The 19,121-nt window shown below is 40.6% G+C and overlaps 1 protein-coding gene across 3 annotated transcripts in view; it reads right to left on the reverse strand.

Annotated features, from left to right (window-relative positions):
- The window catches only part of NUDT3 (nudix hydrolase 3), a 127,574-nt gene that overhangs the window by 55,001 nt on the left and 53,452 nt on the right, over positions 1-19,121 (reverse strand). For all 3 annotated transcript variants that reach the window (XM_025418477.3, XM_049092032.1, XM_025418476.3), the window contains exon 2: positions 10,452-10,562. In XM_025418477.3, the coding sequence (XP_025274262.1) occupies positions 10,452-10,562 (111 nt within the window). The remainder of the gene's footprint in view (positions 1-10,451; positions 10,563-19,121) is intronic.

Below are 19,121 nucleotides of genomic sequence, written 5' to 3' on the forward strand. Positions count from 1 at the left end.
CGGTTTAATCAAGTAATCAAACTGCTCTGCTAACAACATCAGTAAGTCCTGCAAGGAGCACACAAAAGCCCTCAGATTAAGAGTACTGTTCAGTAATACTTACACTCAACATGGGGCTCTAACTCACAGCCTCAAGATCAAGGGCCACATGTTCCACAGACTAGGCTAGCCAGGTGCCCCCTGGGCACTGCTCAGATTATACTGTTTCCATTTTTTTTTTTTGTTTTTTACTGTTTCCATTTTTAAAACCACTCATGGAGATTTATAGTCTAAAGTACCTATATATTTAAACTAAAATGCTAACACAAATATGTAGTAACATAACGTTTTGAATATGTCAAATTCACAAAGCTGAGAGTATTTACTCAGTAATTTTGCAAAAGTCAAAATGATAGTCCTACAAATTGTCAATCATTTTAAGGTGGACTCCAGAAGTAACCATGGAAGTAATCCAGGAGTAGCCATCTCCCATTTCGTAACAGAGGAGAGGTGCCTTCCTCTGAAAGGAAAGAGAGGCTTCCTTGCTCTAGGGCCAGAGTTGAATTACACTCTTGGCCACGTGAGTGTAGAGCAAAAGCTGAGCACGAGGATTAGCACCATACGCCTCAGCCAGGCCCTTCACTGGAGGTGGTGTCTATGCCAAGGTCTCCTTTCATCCCTGAACTGTAACTGGGAGGAAAGGCCCTTTGCAAGTTCTCAGCTGCCAGAAACAGGAGATTCAATACGGATTTACTTACGGGCCTCTGCCAGCGATCTGCAGGACTCATTCCGCCCACTAACAGAAAACAGCCTCACACACGTTTCCACACTAAAACGTGGTATGCTTTCTCTGTTCATCTTACAGATTTGAAGTTATTTGTTTCTAAGGAAAAGGCTCTTCTCTTGCTATGTCTTCTTTTCTCTTGATATTTTTGCACGTAAGCTTTCTTAGGAGGTCAGAATAAAGACGTTTCCACATGCAAAAATATGTCCATGTTAGGTAAACAAAAATTTCCTGATATTTTTTCATCACTGAACCACATTTCCTATTACGTTCTTTAAAGGGAGATGGGGTGGCATCTGGGTGGCTTAGTTGATTAAGCATCCAACTCTTGATTCCAGCTCAGGTCATCCTCTCAGGGTCATGAGATAGCAGCCTGCATCAGGCTCCTGTGCTGAGTGTGGAGCCTGCTTAGGATTCTCTGTCTCCCTCTCCCTCGCCTCTGACTCTAAAACAAATTCTTTAAAAGGAATTAACTATCAGAATAAGATATTTTAAGAGACATGATGCTTCTTGCATTCTATAATGCTGTGACCAAATGAGCTAAAAATACCTCCTTCCCCAAGTAAAAATAAGGACTCGGTAGTACTTAACAAAACACAATCTGTCTTAAGGAAAGTAGAATCCAGCATATCATTTTACTTCATAGTTTCCTCCTCAAGATCTGAATATAGCTGATGCATAATAAGCATTTACGGTTATTTTCTGACCAACTTTTTATTTTGAAAAGGTTCAAATATACAGAAAAATTCTTTGCCTATTTTTGTCCCTATTTTTAAGATAAATCTGTAGGTGCACATAGCCATGCATATACCTTATTATTAATAACTCAAAATCATGTAATTTAAAGTTTCTTAAAAATTAAATCCTGGAAATTCAGAGAATAGTCTTTTTTTTTTTTTTAGAAGCAGGCTCCATGCCGGGAGCCTGACGTGGGACTCGATCCCGGGACTCCAGGATCGCGCCCCGGGCCAAAGGCAGGCGCTAAACCGCTGGGCCACCCAGGGATCCCCCCAGAGAATAGTCTTTAAATGAAAACTGCTTTTCAACATCTTAGGTTGATTTATGGTCTCTCTTGATTTACAATAATTTATATATGGATATATTTCCTCATATTAACATTTCCATTAAACAGTGAAATGCTGCCAATATTAAAAACCTTTATTTGCTTTCACTTATCATTTAGAAGACTGAAAAATAAAAAACTGTCTTCTTCAAAGAGGCTGAAGCTCATCACTTTACAGCTAAAAATAAAGTAAAAATCTGAAACACAGCTCATCAACCTCACTAAGAACACATTTTGGTTGTTTTTTTGTTTTGTTTTTTACTTTTAAAAAAAGATTTATTTATTTTAGAGAGAGGGAGAGGGAGACAATCTCTAGCAGACTCCCTGCTGAGCAGAGAGCCCAATGTGGGGCTCAATTCCACGACCCTGAGATCATGACCTGAGCCAAAACCAAGAGTCAGACACTCAATCGACTGAGCCACCCAGGCCCCCCTGGTTGTTTTTCATATGGACCTTTTAGTATTACTATTGTTGTTTAAACCCATATGCATGTATTATTTTAACATTTTTGAAAAAAATTTTTGAAAAAAAAATTTTTAAAAATTAGTTATCTAGGGGTACCCTAGGTGGCTCAGGTCATGATCTCAGGGTTGTGAGACTGAGCCCCACTTCAGGCTCCACACTGGATCTGGAGCCTGCTTTAGATTCTCTTGCTCACCCTCCCCTCCTCCCCCCACCTCCCAACCTTGTGTGCCTCTTTTTCTCTAAAAAATATTAGCTGCCTATATTAAAAGACCAGATCTCACATGAGACTCTAGCTTTCAAGATTCTCTTGAAACATCAGAACCATATCGGGTCTTGATTGCTACATGACAACTAACAGCTAGGCCTGAGTAGGAATTGCCTTGTGACCAGGGCAGGCTCTCCCCATATGGTTAGAACTACATCCACTATCAACTGCTTGTCCACTTCCCTACATACAAGCTTATAAGCTGGAGGACCCCTAGCCATGACATTACTTCCCACCTTTTCCCCATCATATTAATCTGATTAAAAATATTTGTAATATATTCTGATACATATTTTGTGATTAAACTTTGGGATTTTAAAAGAATCATGTTATTTCTCTAACAAATTCTGTGATTCCCTATCCCCACCTTTTGGACACAACTGTTCAGGCTGAGGCCAAAAAATAAAGATGAAAATACAATGTAGTCACACAGAGCCTTTACGTTTTACTCCACTTCAAATAGAGTCAAATACTTATGACCTAAAAAGAAAGGGTGACAAAGTAGTATCTTAAATTATTCCCAAATAGTTACAGGCTTTTTAAATGTTCTACTTGTGTATAACAAGAGCTGTGAAAGACTGCTTCTTTGTTAGAGACAGTTCTGAGATTCCATATGGAGCTTTCTAGTTGCTAGGACATATATATTAGAGTACAACTATTTTTTTCTTTTTTTGGCAGAGACAGGGAACACAGAGTACAAGAGTTCGATAAGAAGATATAGATTTTTAAAAAAGGTTTTATTTATTTATTTGAGAGAGAGAGGGAGAGAAAGAGCAAGGAGGGAGACAGAGGGAGCGGGAGAAACAGACTCCCTGACCAGGGAGCCCAATGTGGAGCTCAATCTCAGGACCCCGAGATCATGACCTGAGCTGAAGTCAGAGGTTTAACTGACTGAACCACCCAGGGGCCCGAGATAAAAATGGGGCCTCTGGGTGGTTCAGTCAGTTAAGAGTCAGACTCTCAATTTCAGCTCAGGTCAGGATCTCAGGGTTGTGAGACTGAGCCCTGCACTGGGCTCCCTGCTGCGTGTGGAGCCTGCTTATGATTCTCTTCTTCCGCCCTCCCCACACCCCTGCCCCCGGCTCATGCATATGCTTTCTCAAAAAAAGACAATGATGATGATGATGATACAGATTTTGAAAATAAAGTCCACTATAGTATCTTCCACGCTCTTATCTGAAAATGAGATCATGAAGGGTTATAATAGATTCCTGATGGGATGATGTAAGATTAGGAAAGCTAGAGATAACAACAAACACCTCTCCACTCCTAAGGCAACTGTGACTCTTGATATTATACTAAGGCACCTAGACGCTCAAAAAACTCCTAAATGAAGGTGAATTAAATCAAACGTTCTGTGACACTTTTACGTTTTGTATAGTGTATTAAAAACTTGAGATTTTTCCCTGTACAAGAAGTACAGGGAAGTATAAGAAGACCTCATTAAAGAAATTTCTAAGATCGTGAGTTTATATGGCAAAGCAACAGGTGGTTAAGAGTCAGAGGAGTAGCAGAAAAATGTGGTATCATGAGACAAGTGAGGAAGTCAGAGAACAAGCTACACCTTTTTTTTTAAAGCTGTACCTATGTCATAGATTAATGATCAAGCTGCCTACAAATACTTTATAGTTGGGTATGCTGGAAATGGCTCCATGGACATAGGCCTTGTCCAGACATGAAGCAGCAGACAAAAGGAACTGGCATTTGGCCACATATTTTCAATTGTCACCACAGACTACACTTCTATAAAAGCAGAAGGCACCCATCTTTAACATCCTTTTTTTTTTTAAATTTATTATTTTTTAATTTTTATTTATTTATGATAGTCACAGAGAGAGAGAGAGAGAGAGAGGCAGAGACATAGGCAGAGGGAGAAGCAGGCTCCATGCACCGGGAGCCCGACGTGGGATTCGATCCCGGGTCTCCAGGATCGCGCCCTGGGCCAAAGGCAGGCGCCAAACCGCTGCGCCACCCAGGGATCCCCATCTTTAACATCCTTGAAGAGGTCACAGTTGAAGGTATGCACGTATCTTTCTCCCAATTCTGTTTTCAGATGTTTTTTATTTTTGTGATAACGCTCTTGGTTCGCTCAAGGTGAGAAGAGAGATGAAACATCAACAGAAGACACAACAGTTTCAGATCCAGTTTCTCTTTTTTTTCTCTGTTAGCCAACAGTTTTACCTTTCCTATTGAATTAGCAAGAAAGAATAGCTCTGAAAACTACACAAAGAGGTGCTTTTCTTTTTGATTACAGAGGGTGTCTCATGGTTGGCTCACACGAGCCTTTGCTGCCCTGGGCTGGAGATGCACTGTTACCAAAGCTCCTGGGGGGCCTGGGGAGAGAGCCCCAGCCCTCCCACTCAATGGGGGTCACTTTAATAGGATTCTGACCATAAGCAGCTAAAAAACGGAGGCCAGTTTCCAAAAGGGAGTATTTTAGCCCTTGAAATGTGACTGCTAATGTTTCAAGTGCTACAGATTTATTGGTTTCTGAAATTCAGCCAACATGCTGAAATGTTTAAGCTGGGTTAAACAAAGCTTCTGAATAGATTCAGTTGTCTTTTTCTTTTTTAAAAAAGATTTTATGTATGTATGTATGTATGTATGTATTTATGAGAGAGAGAGGGAGAGAGAGAGCGTGTGCGCGCGACCGCACACAAACACGCACAAACAGGAGGAGCAGTAGGCAGGGGGAGAGGGAGAAACAGACTCCCAGCTGAGCAGGGAGCCCGATTCCAAGCTCAATCCCAGGACTCTAAGATTATAACCTGAGCTGAAGGTAGACACTTACCTAACTGAGCCACCCAGGCACCCCAAACAGACTGAGTTTAATGGTATCTTGGCCCAACAACAAGGCCATAACAGCTACTTAGTAATTCTATTCCATTCATGTTTATACAGAATATTTTTCTAGTAATAAATATATGTTCAATGCAGAAGATGATAATCTCTGAGCTAATCCAAAGATAACCTGAATGAACATCTTGGCAGACATTCTTTCAATGAGCACAGCATAGAAGCATGTGGGTGCTGAGACTAGATGTTCTGGGTTGAAATCTTACCTTGAGCACACTTGGTTGGGCACAATTTGTTTGGACAAATTACTTAATCTTGTGCGCTTGGCTGGCTCAAACCTGTTTTTTTTCTCACCCGCAGAATGTAGACTGTGACAGTTCCACTATCTCATAGGGTCTGGAGAGGATTTAATGAGGCAATATTTGCAAAATGCTTAGAACAGAGCTTGACACATAGTAGATGTGCAAGCAATGTTATTTTTTCCGCACAAATAGACACACACATTTCTTTTCCACTAAATGGTTTTACATCATAAATACTGTTTCATAGTCTGCTTTGACCACTTAGGAATGTGCTGCAAACATGTTCCTGTGTTAGTAAATATTTTTTTTCCCCACATACACAGGATCCTCCCAGTAAAGCTGCTGCAGATGTTCTGAAGCATGAGCGGCCATACTTTTATAGCACATGATATCTTGACACTCTGAACACAGCAAGAGAAATAAGAAATCAGCAATCAAAGCAAAGTTAAGGCAAATGTCTTCAAAATGTCCAGGAGCTAATAATGTCACCTGGCAGCTGCACCCATGGGTCAGGTCATCTCTGCTGGGAAAGCTGAATGTGAGATGCAGGTGAGCAGAAACCAGGAGGCTGAGAAGAGATTAGAGAAGCAGCTCATCTACAGAAGACAGCGACTAGGTTCCAGGAGCCATACTGCATTCCCACCGCCGTTCCAGGCACTGTGAGCAAGGCCTGTCTGCACCCTGTGACCCAAGTTTCCAGTCCTGCGTGCCTGGCTGGACAGCTACTGTGACATTGAACTATTCTTCTTCGTTTAACTGAGACCTGCCGGTATGTTTACTCCTGACAACTCAAAAGGGCCTACCTTGTATTTATGGGGCTGCTCTAAGTAGTCCTGTCAATAACTGAAACACTTGTTTTGTTAAGTACTTGCTGTGAGTTAAGTACTTGCTGTGTGTTAAGCACTGGGGACTGAATAGTGAGCAAAAAGGAATGGTGCCCAACTACACAGAGACAGACAATTAAACAAAGATGACAGATATCATGATGCTAGAAGTATAAACTGCAAGGGAAACACACAGAAAGAGCAGTGAGTCTACAGGGAGGCATCACAAAGACTTTATGGAGGAAGGAGCCTTCAGGTTGAAGGACAAAGTTAGCCAGGCATGCCAGATACTGCAGTGTTCACTCAGTACACATTCCTGCCCAGTGTAGAATCTACAACCATTAGCCTTCTCAAGTTAGAATCTTGATAGAGCAAAAGTGGACTAGATCAGCATTTCCAACCAGGCCACCTAAGAGTCTTGGCCTCACTTAACAGGGAGGGCTTGGTTTCTTTGGTGGGTGGGTGTCTTTCAATCCTAGAAATCTTGAGAATGAAATACAGAAATATTTAAGAGAATCAAAATTGTAATATATTTCTACGTTAGGAAGGAAACCAGAGATATTTTATAATTTTGTAATGTGCAAAAGAATTTGGCCTAGGGCGCCTGGCTGGCTCAGTCGGCAGAGCATGTGACTCTTGATCTCAAGGTCATGAGTTTGCGCCCCATGTTGGGCACAGAGATTACTTAAAAAAAAAAAAAAAAAAAGAACTTGGCCTATTAGAGTATAACCTTGGTTTTCAAAATATAACTGAATAATTTTTTTCTGATTTGTCTTTTTAAGTTGAAAATCTCAGTTTACATATGTTATGGGAATATTTTAAGAATCTAAGATTCTAAGACTCACCTCATTTGTAAAAATTTTTTTTAATATTTATTTACTTAAGTAATCTCTACACCCAATGTAGTGCTCAAAACTCAAGACCCTGAGATCAAGAGTCGCATGTTCCACTGGGTGAGCCAGTCAGGCGCACGACGTTTAATACGTGAGATTCACAGGACTTTTTTGTTGAAGAGCTTCATAAGGTTTTTATTTTTTAAGTCAGACAACTGAAGTTCTTTAGAAAGTACTTCTATTTAGCTCTATAAATCCAATTTGAAACCTCTGAATTAACTGGTCTAAGTACTATCCAAAAGTGACCAGTAAAATCTCCTACGTTTATATAGAGAACAATCAGAGCTGTAAGCATTATGAAAAAAATTAACTTTTTGAATGTGTACTTTACAAAAGTCGTACCATTTTGTTTTTTGTTTTTTTTTTTAAAGATTTTATTTATTCATGAGAGACACAAAGAGACAGAGAGAGAGAGAGAGGCAGAGACACAGGCAGAGGGAGAAGCAGGCTCCATGCGGGGAGCCCAACATGGGACTCGATCCTGGGTCTCCAGGATCACACCCTGGGCCGAGGGCAAATACTCAACTGCTGAGCCACCCGGGCTGCCCAAGTTGTATCATTTTGAAACCTAAACAAACCCCTGAATAGTGATTTCTGCTCACAAAAGCTACCCTTAAAAAAAAAAGAAAAATCTTTCTATATCCTCTCTGATTCCAAGTCTTATGCTCTGTTGATGGATGTGGAATTGGAAGAACCATCCCCTCTATTTTATTTTGACAGAAGTACTGGAATGTTTGTTTTCACAATGACATCTCACCAATTTTTATTGTTTGTGCAAACATTTGATTTATTCTGTATTGTATTCTAGAGTTCACAGACATTTATCCTCTCAATAATGCTAGAACAAAGTACAGGGTGTGGTATGACTCTCCTCTGACTTGCTCAGAGTCAGGCAGGGTTTAATTTCAAGCTCAGGACCCTGTGCAGACAGGAGGGAGTGCAGATCCTGAATATCTGAGGACAGGATCCAAGCACTATGCCCCATCCCCACTCATTCTCACTACCTGTGGAATGGCATTTCCAGGAAACAAAAGAGTGAGCAGGGCACCCTACACCCTTACTTGTCCCTCACTACATTTCTACTTATCACCTAGTTCTCTCCATCTTCACTGCATGTGTATAACCCACAGATGACTCAACTATAACACTCAGAATCCAACAACAGTAATGGCAACTGATATATGCTCTCCTGAGACAGATGCCAAATCCAAACATGGTCCACAAAGGTATAGTGGTCAGATGTGCCCCCACAACTCCTAAAACCAAGTAGCAAGTTTTGCACAAAGTCTCTGAACTTTTTCCCTTTCTCTGTATTCTAAAACCATCACTCCATTTCAGGTTTACCAACCACATTTCTGAATCTACAACTGCCACAGAAGCTCTGTCAAACATCACTTTTGCTTTAGGTACTGTGGAACCTACAGCAGCCAAAAGGCAAAAAGATTCTGGTGCCCTCAGGCCTAGAAAGGCAGAGTACAGAATCACATCTGCCCGTCCAGGCCACCCTACCCCTATGCATTCCCCATTATCTCAGGTCTGATAAGAACGGGGGACACCAATTCTTACTACTGTGAGAAGGCCTTCTCACATCCTCTCGGACAGTATCTATCACTCCCCTACACTCTGATCATTTCCATTTGGGGTAACCCTTCAGGACTTTTACTGTTGCATCCCTTGCTCCACCTGTCACAGAAGCATGTATTCGTTAATTTCTGTTCACCGGGCAGCCCGGGTGGCTCAGTGGTTTAGCGCCTGCCTTTGGCCCAGGGCATGATCCTGGAGACCTGGGATAGAGTCCCACATCAGGCTCCCTGCATGGAGCCTGCTTTTCCCTCTGCCTGTGTCTCTGCACGCCCCCCCCCCACCCCGTCTCTGTCTCATGAGTAAATAAATAAAATCTTTAAAAAAAAAAATTTCTGTTCACCTAGTTGTGTACTGTGCACATGCAAGGAGGATATAAACCACAAAACATACTTTATGCTCTCAGAGATTATAGTCTAGTTATGGACTCCAGATAAATGATAAAATGACAGAGTTGCAAGTCAACACAAGCCTGTAGGAGTTCAGAGCGAGGAAAGAATTCCTTACATATTCCATGGGTAAGATTAGTCTCAGGGCACTTCAGCAAGGGCTGAACCCAAAAGAAATATAGGAGACTTGTTCTTAGTGCTATTTTAGATGTCCTTAGCATCAGTTTTCAGTTCCCTCTGGAACAAAGAAATGGATCTAAAAAGCACTAGCCATATGGCCAGGGCAAGTTAATGGGTGTGATAAAACTTACATCACCAAGTTAGGAGTCTTAAGTGAAATAACATAAGCAAAGCAAGGAACAGCATGGCATCACCACTGCAGGCTATGGAGGAATGTTAGTTCCTTCCTCCTGGCTTTGAACTGCAATCTGTATCTCAGTTTGCCCAAACTGTAAACTCTAGAAGTAAGGGAACTAAGGTACTTCTTTTGACTACTTACTCTAGATTATCTAGTAAAATATACTGGGTGTGGTCCAGGAATTCAGGACATATATGCTGAATAACTTGTGACTAAATAACAAAGAACAAACTATTATCTCTCTTTTTTTTTTCTATTATCTCTTTAATGGCATTATTAGTAACACTTTCTGGCTAACAGAATTGCTGCTTTAGCCACTGTTGTATAGCCAGGATCCAGGAAGCAGAGGAGAACAACAGCCTCTTCCTCCATCTCATTAATGAGAACAAGCCATATATCAATACTGCCTGTCCCTCTTATTTCTTAGGGCTGATGAACTACTTGTTCTTGATCTTCTGCTACAGGTAAGAGAGGTAATGCTGAAAGAGCTCCATGGGGAAATCACAAAAGACTATCTGGTATGGTTAGATATGGTCATTACCAGAGCCTTCGCCCTACACAGAGTGCCCAACAAACATTACCAGGTCACAACCTGACCATCCCTTTAATCAAGGAAGCACAAGGTAACTGGTAAACTCCTTCTTTCTGTGATCACGAGTATGCTTACTCAGTGAGTGGTGATAAGGAACTACACAGACATGACAGACTCACGATTACGAGGTACAGCCATGCCTTTCCTCCTCAGTGCGTACCTCCTCACAGACTTCACGGACTGCTGCCACGCTTGGCTCCTCCTCAGGCTCCATGCCTCCCCCAGGAACAATCCATCGGTCTGGATGGCGACTACTGCTCACAAGCAGCACCTGAAAGTCACAGGGGTCACGTGGGTAGTTAAAAATAAAAGACACTATTTGTACAAACTCAGACTCTGGGACCTGAGACCCATTTTTTGTTTATACCTCTCCAGGTCACTTCTTGTAGAGTAGCTTTTGCTTCTATTGGAAAAAGTAAGATAGTCCACCTGGTAAAAGCAGAAAGGCATCTGACCTAGTGTCCAGTACCTCTCCCTTCCCTCAGGCTCTCAGTCACTTATCCCATCTACCCTCTCCTTTGTTCCTTTCTTTAAAGCCCTTTGAACACAGAGTTGACAAGGACTGGGGGGAAAAAAAGCCCATGAGCGCTGTGAGGGCTGGCCAGAAGGAAAGAAGTCCTTAGCCCTAATTGGTACCATCGTCCCAATACCTTCTTTCCCAGATCCTCACTCCTGGTCCATCAGATGGCTACAGACCAAAACCACACACCACCCCTAAGTTCTAAGTGTGCACTGAGAACCCAACTCCCTCATCTACATGAAGTCAAAATCTTCATCATGCTTTCAGCTGAGATAAAACTAGAACTCTTCTTACTAGGGAATTTTATTAAGAAAGGAGAGAAGACCAACCAAACACACATATAAAATCCTGATAGAGACTATGGTTTACTAATGCAAAATTAACCAGCATCCTAGTTATGTATGAAATAAAATCCTGGAAGGTCTCAGTTTCCTTTTCCTTACCCCTCTCTAGGACAGATGCTAAACAGTTAGCTAGACTTCTCCTTTGGAGGTAGAATTGGGTGGGCATTACTTCCAAAATGAAAGGAATCCTCTATAGTTCCCTACACCATCCCTTTCTGACAAAGTCTCAATTTTGACCCTCCATCCCTATTCCACCTGTGCACTTCACTTCTACTCCGCAGTCATCCTTGTTGCCTGAAAGAAAATGCTATGTATTCTGTAGTGCTTGTAGATTCCATTACTGACTTCTGGTGACCTTCCTTCTGGTCATCTTCCATCTATCCCTTGAGGCTTCTGCAACTACATGAGCCCTTGGAAATTCTACCTTTTTCTCATCCTTAATCCCTTTTCTTCATGTCATGATAGATTCTCTTGATGTTCCTCTATAAAGCCTGTGATCTGCTGACTCAGGGAACCATGGAGGAAGGAAATCTGTGAATCCATATACAGTCACCAATATACAGTCTATACCTGGCTGGCTCAGTCGGTAGAGCATGTGACTCTTGATCTTGGGGTCATGAGTTTGAGCTCACTCTGGGGGTAGAGTTTACTTTAAAAAATAATTTAAAAAACAAAAATAAATAAAACAGCAATAAATCCTTATGACCTTGAATTTGGTAAGACATGCTGAATTCTTAGACATGACACCAAAACCATGAACAACAAAAATTAGATAAGTTGGACTTCATTAAAATTAGAATCTTCTGAGCATTAAGAATATGAAAAAGTGACTTACAGAATGGGAGGAAATATTTGCAAATCATCTGACAAGGGCCTGCTATCCAAAATATGAATACATAAAAATACATACAATGACAACAAAAAGACAAGCAACATTTCTCCAAAGAAGATCTACAAATAGCCAAGGAGCACATGAAAAGATGCTCAACCTCATTAGTCACTAGGAAAGTACAAAGTAAAACCAACATGAGATGTGACTTTACACCCACAAGAATGGCTATATTTTTAAAAATAACAAGAACTGGCAAGGATGTAGAAAAATTGGAACCCTTAAACACAAGACAAGAATGTCAAATAGTTCAGGCACTATGGAAAGTTTGTGGTTCCTCAAGAACTAAATAAAAACTACCATAAGGGGTGCCTGGGTGTCAGTCAGCTAAGCATTCAACCCTTGATGTTGGCTCAGGTCATAATCTGGGGGTTGTGAAAATGAGTCCTGTGTTAGGCTCTATGCTCAGTGGGGAGTCTGCTTGAGATTCTCTCCCTCTCACTCTGCACCCCCATCCCTGCTCTCAAAAAAACAAACAAAAACCATATGACTTAGCAATCCCACTCCTAGGTATATGCCCAAAAGAACTGAAAAGAGGTGCTTAAATACTTACACATAAATGTACATTATTCACTGTAGCCAAAGTGTAGAAACAAATGTCTATCAATGAATGAATGGATAACAAAATGTGGCATACACATGCACAGGAAGAGTATTTAGCCATAAAAAGAATGAAGCCGGGATCCCTGGGTGGCGCAGCGGTTTGGCGCCTGCCTTTGGCCCAGGGTGCGATCCTGGAGACCCGGGATCAAATCCCACATCGGGCTCCCGGTGCATGGAGCCTGCTTCTCCCTCTGCCTGTGTCTCTGCCTCTCTCTCTCTCTCTCTCTGTGACTATCATAAATAAAAAAAAAAAAAAAAAAAAAAAAGAATGAAGCCCTGATACACAACACACAGCTGATGAACTTTGAAAACATTATGTTAAGTGAAAGCTAGACTCAAAAAATCACATATTGTAAGATCCCAATTATGTTCAATAGGCAGAATGGGTCAATGCACAGAGACAGAAAGCAAACTGGTAGTTGCCAGGGGTTGGGGTGAAGGGAAGAACAGAGAGTAACTGCTTAATGAGTATAGGATTTTGTTTGGGAGTGATCCAAGTGTTCTGAAACTACCTAAAGGTTGCTAAATGCCACTGAATTAGTGGAACTAAATGCCACTGACTTGTTCACTTTTAAATAGTTAATGTCATGTTATGTGTACTTCCTTCCAATAAAATAAAACTGGTTTTAAAATCATAGTAAATTTTTAAAAGCTAAATTTAGGAGTCAGTGCTATTACTTTCTATCTCAGAGCTTACACTCCAAGGGAGTGGCCTTCCCAAAAGTTATCCTTAGTTTCATATAATATTAAATCATAAAGCTGAAATAATATACTATTTCCATAAAAGAAGAGGGAGATCATTGCCATACTCCTCCCATCTTATAATTGTGGCTAATCTTACATTTTAAAAAATTCCTTATCAAGTACACTTATTGTGATGAACACTGGGTGTTATATGTGTGATGAATCACTAAGTTCTATTCCTGAAACCAATGTTATACTATATGCTAACTAGAATTTAATAAAAACTTTTTAAAAGTTTTTTTTTTAAGATTTTATTTATTTATTCATGAGAGACACAGAAAGAGAGAGAGACCGAGACACAGGCAGAGGGAGAAGCAGAAAAACTTTCTTATCAAAATAAAAACAGGGGCACCTGCCCCTCCTCCTGTTTATGCTCTCTCGCTCACTCCCCCAAATAAATAAAATCTTAATAAATATACAAATAAAATCCAAACATAATCATGTTTGTTAATTTACGTTAAACAGCTTTATTTATTTATTTTTAAATATTTTGTTTATTTATTCATGAGAGACACAGAGAGAGGCAGAGACACAGGAGAGGGAGGAGAAGCAAGCTCCATGCAAGAAGCCCGATGCGGGACTCGATCCTGGGAATCCAGGATCACGCCTTGAGCCAAAGGCAGACAGACGTTCAACCACTGAGCTACCCAGGTGTCTCAGTTAAACAGCTTTAAAAAAAAAAAAAGACTTATTTATTTGACAGAGAGAGAAAGAGAGCACACACAAATAGGCAAAGCGGCAGGCAGTGGGAGAGGGAGAAGCAGGCTCCCTGATGAGCAGAGGGCTGGATGCAGAACTCCAGGATTCCGGGATGATGACCTGAGAGAAAGGCAGACACTTAACGAATGAGCCACCGAAGTGCCCCTAAGCACCTTTTTAAAAAAAGTCTTCCAAAGACTTTCTAGATAATGGCATTTAAGTCCTATCAATCCAATCTGCAAAGAAAACTCAAGAAGAAAGAGTAGAAAAATTGGTTAATCTTTCGTTGATTTGTTATATAAACAACACATAGTCTTTCTTCCTAGAGTTTTCCCACTTGGCAAAGTGTTACACAGCCATTCTAAACCTAAGCGTTTGCTTGAAAAGCTGACTAGGGCCATCCAATTAGGTTATAGTCCAAATGAAAGGGACAATTGCAAGCCAAAGCAAAGAAAACCTCTAACATAAAGTATAATTTAATTTCTAAATTTCAATCCTTGTGAAATATTAATTAGTAAATCTAGAAAGTGTTATTACCTTGCACATTCAAAGCATGGCTATGTGAGGTAATACTACATATAATAGTGACACTGGGAAAAACAAGCCTCATTACTTTGTAGTCACTCTTCAAAGCAAACACCATTACCAGTAAACAGTTCTCCTGGCTTAGTTTCCTTGACAACCCACTGAAAACTTACTGCAAAAAAACCAAAACATTCTTTACTTTAGCTACAGGCTTTACTCCTTCCTATCTTAGAAAACACTAAATGGTGTTTCTGGTCAGTAAATTCTGATTCTGAAGCTTGATTTTTAAGTACAGAATTATCTGAAAAGAAATTAAATGAAAAAATTAAATGACAAAATTAAACCTATAAATGACATACTAAGGAAAAAAAAAACAATTTGTTATTTATTCAACATTCATTAAGCATCATTATAAACCAGGAATGGCAGTTGCAGCTTAAAACCTCTGCAATTTTAAGGCAGTTCAAAGTAAGGGACTGGACAACCAGGTATCACACCTTTCATGAAACTGTTATCACCAAGACAGGTGATTATCAGTGCAGAGATGGATAAATGTACCTAGAGAACACACCATATCCAACTCCTGGATTTATGGTACAGGTGGTCCTATAGAGCAGGGAGAGATCAACAGGTAGGGCTGGGGGATAGGTTGTTATCCACATGGACACAAAGGAAAATCCTTATATTGATTAGGGACACAAATATGCAATGAAAGACTAAAGAAATCTATGGGAATGATAAACCTAATGGGGGAAGAGTTACATAAAGGGCTTACTTAAGCTTGGAATAGTAATGTTTTATTTCTTAAGGTTTTAAAAATTGCTTTAAAAATGCTTAATACAAATTTTCCTTTTTCTTTTTTAAAAGATTTTATTTATTTATTCATAAGAGACACACAGAGAGAGAGGCAGAGGGAGAGACGGAGGCAGAGGGAGAAGCAGGCTCCATGCAAGGAGCCCGATGTGGGACTGGATCCTGGATCCTGGGATCACGCCCTGGGCCGAAGGCAGATGCTGAACTGCTGAGCCACCCAGGCGTCCCCAAATTTTCAAAAGAATATAAAAGAGGGTGCCTGGGTGGCTCAGTTAAGCCTCTGGTTCTTGGTTTTGGTTCAGGTCATGATCTCAGGGTCCTGGGATTGAGCCCCACATCAGGCTCCAGGGTCTGCACAGAGTCAGCTTGTCCCTCTCCCTCTGCTCCTCCTCATGCATGCTCTCTATCTCTCCCAAATTAATAAATAAAATCTTAAAATATATATACATAAAAGAAAGCCATAGCCCCTGCCCCAAAGGAAATGAGTATCTAGTGGAGAGAGGAAGGGACAAAAAAGTAATAATACAGGTTGAGGAATGCTTTGGTTGAGGTAGGCACGGGATACTACAAAGACTGAAAAGAGACACCTAACCCAGGCTTGGGGCAGGAGGAGGGGAAGGCAGTAGAGGGATAAGACGTTTCTTAAAGGGAGTGACTTGAGGTAAATCCAAGCTCAAGAACGACATTTATTCAACAAAAATCAGAAGCTTACTGTGTGCCCATGTGCTTATTAGGACATAAAAGCAAGGTAGATACAATCTCAGTTCTCAAGAAATTTAAAGTCCAGTGGATAAGACAGACAAGAAGTCAGGAACTGTTTCTATTTCAGTAACTGTGGCAGAGATCATAATGTTCATCAGATATTTTATGTGCTTGTTTATGGTATTTGAAGCCCCTCTGCTATTAGGTGGGGCCACCTGACTGTTTCTGACTAAGGAAATGTGAACAGAAGGGACACACACTTCACTTCTGGGCTAAGGCAGGGAGAAACCCACCCAGTCTCTTTTCTCTTCCTCTGTCACAGTGCCCAAGGACATAGTGAGTTCCAGTTGGTGTAGCTGTAAGATGGGGCCTCTGATTGGAAGAGACCCTGTGTAAAGCACAGCCTCTGAAAAGTGACTTGTAACAAGCAATACAACTGTGTTGTGTTAAAACAATGAGATTTGGGGGTTAATCTGTCATTACAGCATAACCTAGTTTATCCTGATTAACAGTGTGAGAGGTCAGTGAAATGTCTAAGGATCTCTTCTGTTGACTGCCTCATACCCAAACCTTAAGCACAGAGCTTGACCCATTATTAGTGTCCAATAAAAGTTTAATGAGCAAATCAAAGAATGGTCCAATGACTGAATGAACAAACAAGTGCTTTAAAAAAGGAGTGCAGAAAGCATATAGAAGGGGTTACTCAGGGAGGCTGAACAAAAGGCAGGGGTCTAATTATCAAGAGTTTGGATTGAAACCTGAAGGCAATGGGTAAATCAAGCAAGTTGTTTAAGCAAAGAAATAACATAACCCAATTTGTTTTTGTTTTTAATTTTAAGAGTTTATTTAAACAAAAACTAAAGCCTTCTGGGCAGCACCAAACTAGAAGTGGCTAGGAGCACTCTTCCAATTTGGGTTTTAGAAAGGTCACTTTGACTTGAGCTGGACGTGGGCAAGCTTGGTAAGCAGAATAGGTTCACACATTTAATTCCGGTTGAGAAAGGAGGAGGACAGAAGTGAGAGTGGGAGGGAAATTACAAGTTCTCAGATAAAGAGAAAGAAGCTTCCATAGGACCAAATGATTGACAGATTATGGGCTAGGTCAATGGTGGAGCTGCCCTCCAAGGAAAATGTGAAAGGTCAGTGGAGGAGCAAACCACAAGGAGGATATCCTCTGAACATATGAATTGAAAATATAATGAGATGTCTAGTGAATATTTCTTTTAAAGATTTATTTATTTATTCATGAGAGAGAGAGAGAGGCAGAGACACAGGCAGGGGGAGAAGCAGGCTCCATGCAGGGAGCCCGATGTGGGACTCGATCCCAGGACCTGGGATCATGACCTGAGCCAAAGGCAGATGCTCAACCACTGAGCCACCCAGGCATCCCTCTAGTGAATATTTTCTAGTGGACAAACATATAAATGTGGGACTGGAGGTAAGAGAGAAGAAGATTTGGGGGAAAAAATGGTCTTAGATTCTTTGAGCCAGGATGAGACTAACACAAGAGAGAATTTACATATTTGCAAAGCTCTACCTATTGTTCACCCTTCTTGGTGTCAGAAAAGTTTCTATTCCCATCACCAAGACCACAGTGGGGGTAAATATATTCCACATATCCTAGGTTAAAGTTCTGGAAATGTTTTCCTTTTTTTTTTTTTTTTTTTTAAAGGGATGCCTTGGTTGCTCAGCGGTTGGGCATCTGCCTTCAGTTAGGGGTGTAATCCTGGAGACAAGGGATTGAGTCCCGCATCGGGCTCCCTGCATGGAGTCTGCTTCTCTCTCTGCCTGTGTCTCTGCCTCTCTGTCTCTCATAAATAAATGAATCTTAAAAAAAAAAAAAAAAAAAAAAAAAGATTATGCTGATAATCTACATCACAGGAAATCCTGATTAACAAGCTATAGATCTTAGATATATTACTAATTTCCAGAAAACTACATTCAGTAATACACCCAACATGATATCATTTCCAACAATACAATGCCCCTGACATTTGACAGCCCCTCAGCACAGCCATTACTGCCAGAGAACTTTGCTGGTATCCTAGATGACACAAGGGCTGCACCCTACCAAATCTGTGATATGCTCTGCAAACTACTTTACAGAGTAGTTTGTAATCATTTCTGTGCTCCTTCTTGTAATAAGACCAAAATAATAGTGAATAATTATCTGCTTGGATTCCAGATAAACAGAAATGTTACTATTTTTTACAGAATGTATTATGTATGTGTGTAAATATTTGAGATTTTTAAAAAGTAGGTTCCACACCCAGTGTGGAGTTCGACACAGGGCTTGAACTCACCACCCTGAGACCAAGATCTGAGCTGAGATGAAAAGTTGGGACACTTAACCGACTGAGCCACCCAGCTGCCCTATAACACAATATTTTCGAGAACAGCTGCTACAAGTTCTTGTGTAGAAGGACCCTATAAAAATATCAAAAAGATGAGTTAAGCTCTCAGCAAGAAGTCAAATAACTTGTTCAAGTTAAATCAATAAGTAATCACAGGGCCAAGTATTAGTAGTATCAGTTCCTAGAGTTTTGAAACCATTTTACCCTCTATTTTTTTCCAACACAGGAGCTCAAAATACTGCTCAAGGGGACATAAACAGTCAGTTTACAAAATGCCTTATAAACATCTCTTTATCTAGCTAATCAGACTGCTTATTTAATGAAAGGAAATTCTCTGTCTAGTACAAAGAAACATCATACTGTGCTGTGAATAGATATTTTGACAGTTTTACCTTGGAAACAAAGAGGTATTTTAAGAATATGAAAAGGTAGTCAGAAACACAAACTCTCCTGCACGGCATTCTTAAGTATTGAGTCCCAGGGTACAGAGCATACTCTGGTCTTCTAAGTGAGAGAGTGGTCTGCACGATCTTCCTCAGTTACTGTTGATGTTAAAATACCAAAGCATTTACACTGCCTGGTAGTCAACGACTTTATTTTAAAAAAGAAGACTAAAGAAACCAATAAGCTTGGCTGT

Source organism: Canis lupus, chromosome 12 (assembly GCF_003254725.2).
Source record: "Canis lupus dingo isolate Sandy chromosome 12, ASM325472v2, whole genome shotgun sequence".
Taxonomy (NCBI): Eukaryota; Metazoa; Chordata; class Mammalia; order Carnivora; family Canidae; genus Canis; species Canis lupus.